The sequence below is a fragment of the Tupaia chinensis genome, unplaced genomic scaffold (assembly GCF_000334495.1).
Source record: "Tupaia chinensis unplaced genomic scaffold, TupChi_1.0 Scaffold138725_1, whole genome shotgun sequence".
NCBI lineage: Eukaryota > Metazoa > Chordata > Mammalia > Scandentia > Tupaiidae > Tupaia > Tupaia belangeri.
The window spans coordinates 1,070,830-1,072,921 of record NW_006198617.1 but is presented as its reverse complement, the minus strand read 5'-3'; the positions used below and the strand labels follow the sequence as shown (position 1 = coordinate 1,072,921).

General features: G+C 63.6%; 1 protein-coding gene across 1 annotated transcript in view; it reads right to left on the bottom strand.

Moving 5' to 3' along the window:
* Positions 1–2,092, bottom strand: part of MPRIP (myosin phosphatase Rho interacting protein) — a gene marked incomplete in the record, with an annotated part of 119,496 nt that overhangs the window by 16,007 nt on the left and 101,397 nt on the right. Inside the window, 2 exon segments of the mRNA XM_027765588.1 lie at positions 359–445; positions 1,109–1,228. Coding sequence (XP_027621389.1) covers positions 359–445; positions 1,109–1,228 — 207 coding nt within the window.

Sequence of the window (2,092 nt, the reverse complement as noted above, 5' to 3'; positions counted from 1 at the left end):
CCATACTCCTCTCAGGATCTTGGGCACACACACATGCACACACACACACACACACACACGCCTGGTGAATTTTAAGCTGCCTCATCCGAGACTTGAACTACTGTCAACTGCGTGGGGTCCAGTGATGTAACCATTACACCATCTGCTGGCCCCATCCTGGTTTTTTTAGGGGACTGACTCATTACCCAGGATCCTGTGACCCCCCTCTTTGATCCCAGGAACCCCCGGAAGGGCCTGATCAAACGGCATGGCCGCGTGCTCCCCAGTGACCGCACTGGAGCCGCCCGAGCTGGCTGCCCACAGGCTCAGAGGCTGTGTGTGGCCTGTCCCGCCCCGTGCCGTCCACGTGCTGCCGTACCCGCAATGCCGTCTGCAGCTCGTCCTTCAGAGAGCTGATCTCCTGCTTCAGATATTGAATCTCCGACTCCTTGACCCGCAACAAGACCTAGGACGAGAGGGAGGCGAGGGATTGAGAGGAGCAGACGCCCCCGAGCTGCTGCAGGGCAGCCTATTGCCCCGTGCCACGCCCAGGGCGGGCGGCAGCGGGAGCTGCTGCTGCTCCCTGCCCTACCCCAGGGCTGTTCTTCGTAGCTGCAGGCACCAGGCCTGGCCTGGGACGGACCTGGGAGGCTCGGACATGGCTCTGCTGACGTGCAGGACTCACTCAGCCTTTGGTAAAGTACTGTTTATACTAGCATAAGGTATTTTACACACAGCCTCGTGACCGTGCCTTCCTAAAAGGAAGCCGTCATGCCAGAACCAGGCGCTGTACACTGAAGTCGCCTCCCCGGTCCTGAGATTCATGTGGCTGCTCACTGGGTGTCAGGCCAGGGTGTTTGCAGTGGGTGGAACTGAGAAGGGGACACAGGTGGAGTGCAGGGGTTAGGTGGCCCTGCCCTGCAGGCGGTCTTACTCCTGCACCCGTCTCAGGCTGCCTGGCAGCTGGCGGGTCTCTTCTGACACCTGGGGGTGATTTCTGGATCTTGCTGCATCTTCCCTTGTTGCTTGGGGAGTGGGGCCCCTCCAGCCCCACTGTAAGCTAGGGGCCACTCTGCACAGCCTTGGGGGCGCGGGGCGCAGGTCAAGCAGGGCCAGGCTCCCACAGTACCTCTAGCTCATAGGCGTCCTTGCCCTGTGTGAGGGGTGACACGGCGGCCTCCCCGTGGCCATCCCCGGTCAGCAGTGTCCGTAACCGTGTGATCTCTGCAGCCAGGCGGTTGTTCAGCTCCTGGGGACAACACGGAACATGGTGACGCTGCACGGAGCCGCCTGGGGCCACACGCTCCAGCAAGTCACACCTCACCACGACGTGGAAGGGACAGGCGTCTGAGCACGGGGCCGTGCGGTGTTTGGGGACGTCGTCACAGTCAGGACAGCACGGAAGGCCACCATTCCTGAGACGTGTGGCCCTCGAAACGCTGTCCCCGTGGTGACTAACACGTGCAGTGCTGTGGTGCCAGCCTGTGGCCCCGGGGGCCTGTTACGGCGACTTCATTCATCTGTCTCCTGGTCTGCTCCGTTTGCCACCCACCCCCCGCCACTGGGCGATCTGTGGGACCCAGGACACATGGTCTGGGTGGCAGGCTACGGGCTGTGGCAGGCAGACGCCTCACACGAGGACCGTGTGGGGTGCCGAGGGGGAGAGCAGGATGGTCCTGGGCAGCCTGTTTAGTCTGTGCCGCGGAAAAGCTTCCACTAAACTAAGCTCAACTCAAGCCTCCCGGTTAGCCAGAGATGTCCCAACACCCCGGGGGGCGGGCGCATTTGAGGAGACCTGCCGGGTGACTCTCGCAGGTTCAGGTCAACCCACCCGGGCGGGGCGTCTGAGTGAGGGTGAGGCAGAACAGCTGCCACCAGAGGGACCCCTAGTTTGCATGGTCAGCTTGTGCAGCACAACGGCCTCGCGCGGCCACCTGCAGGAGTCCCCACGACGCGGCCAGGCCAGACGGCCGGCAGGCGCGGCCCGGGGCCTGGGCTCTGGGCGGGCTCCCTCGCCTGTGGGTCCCCTGCTGGGTCCCGGGCTCACCTGATTGTGGGCGTTGAGCTCTTGGTTCTCACGCTGGCACTGCCGCAGGGCCTGCCGCTCGGCCCC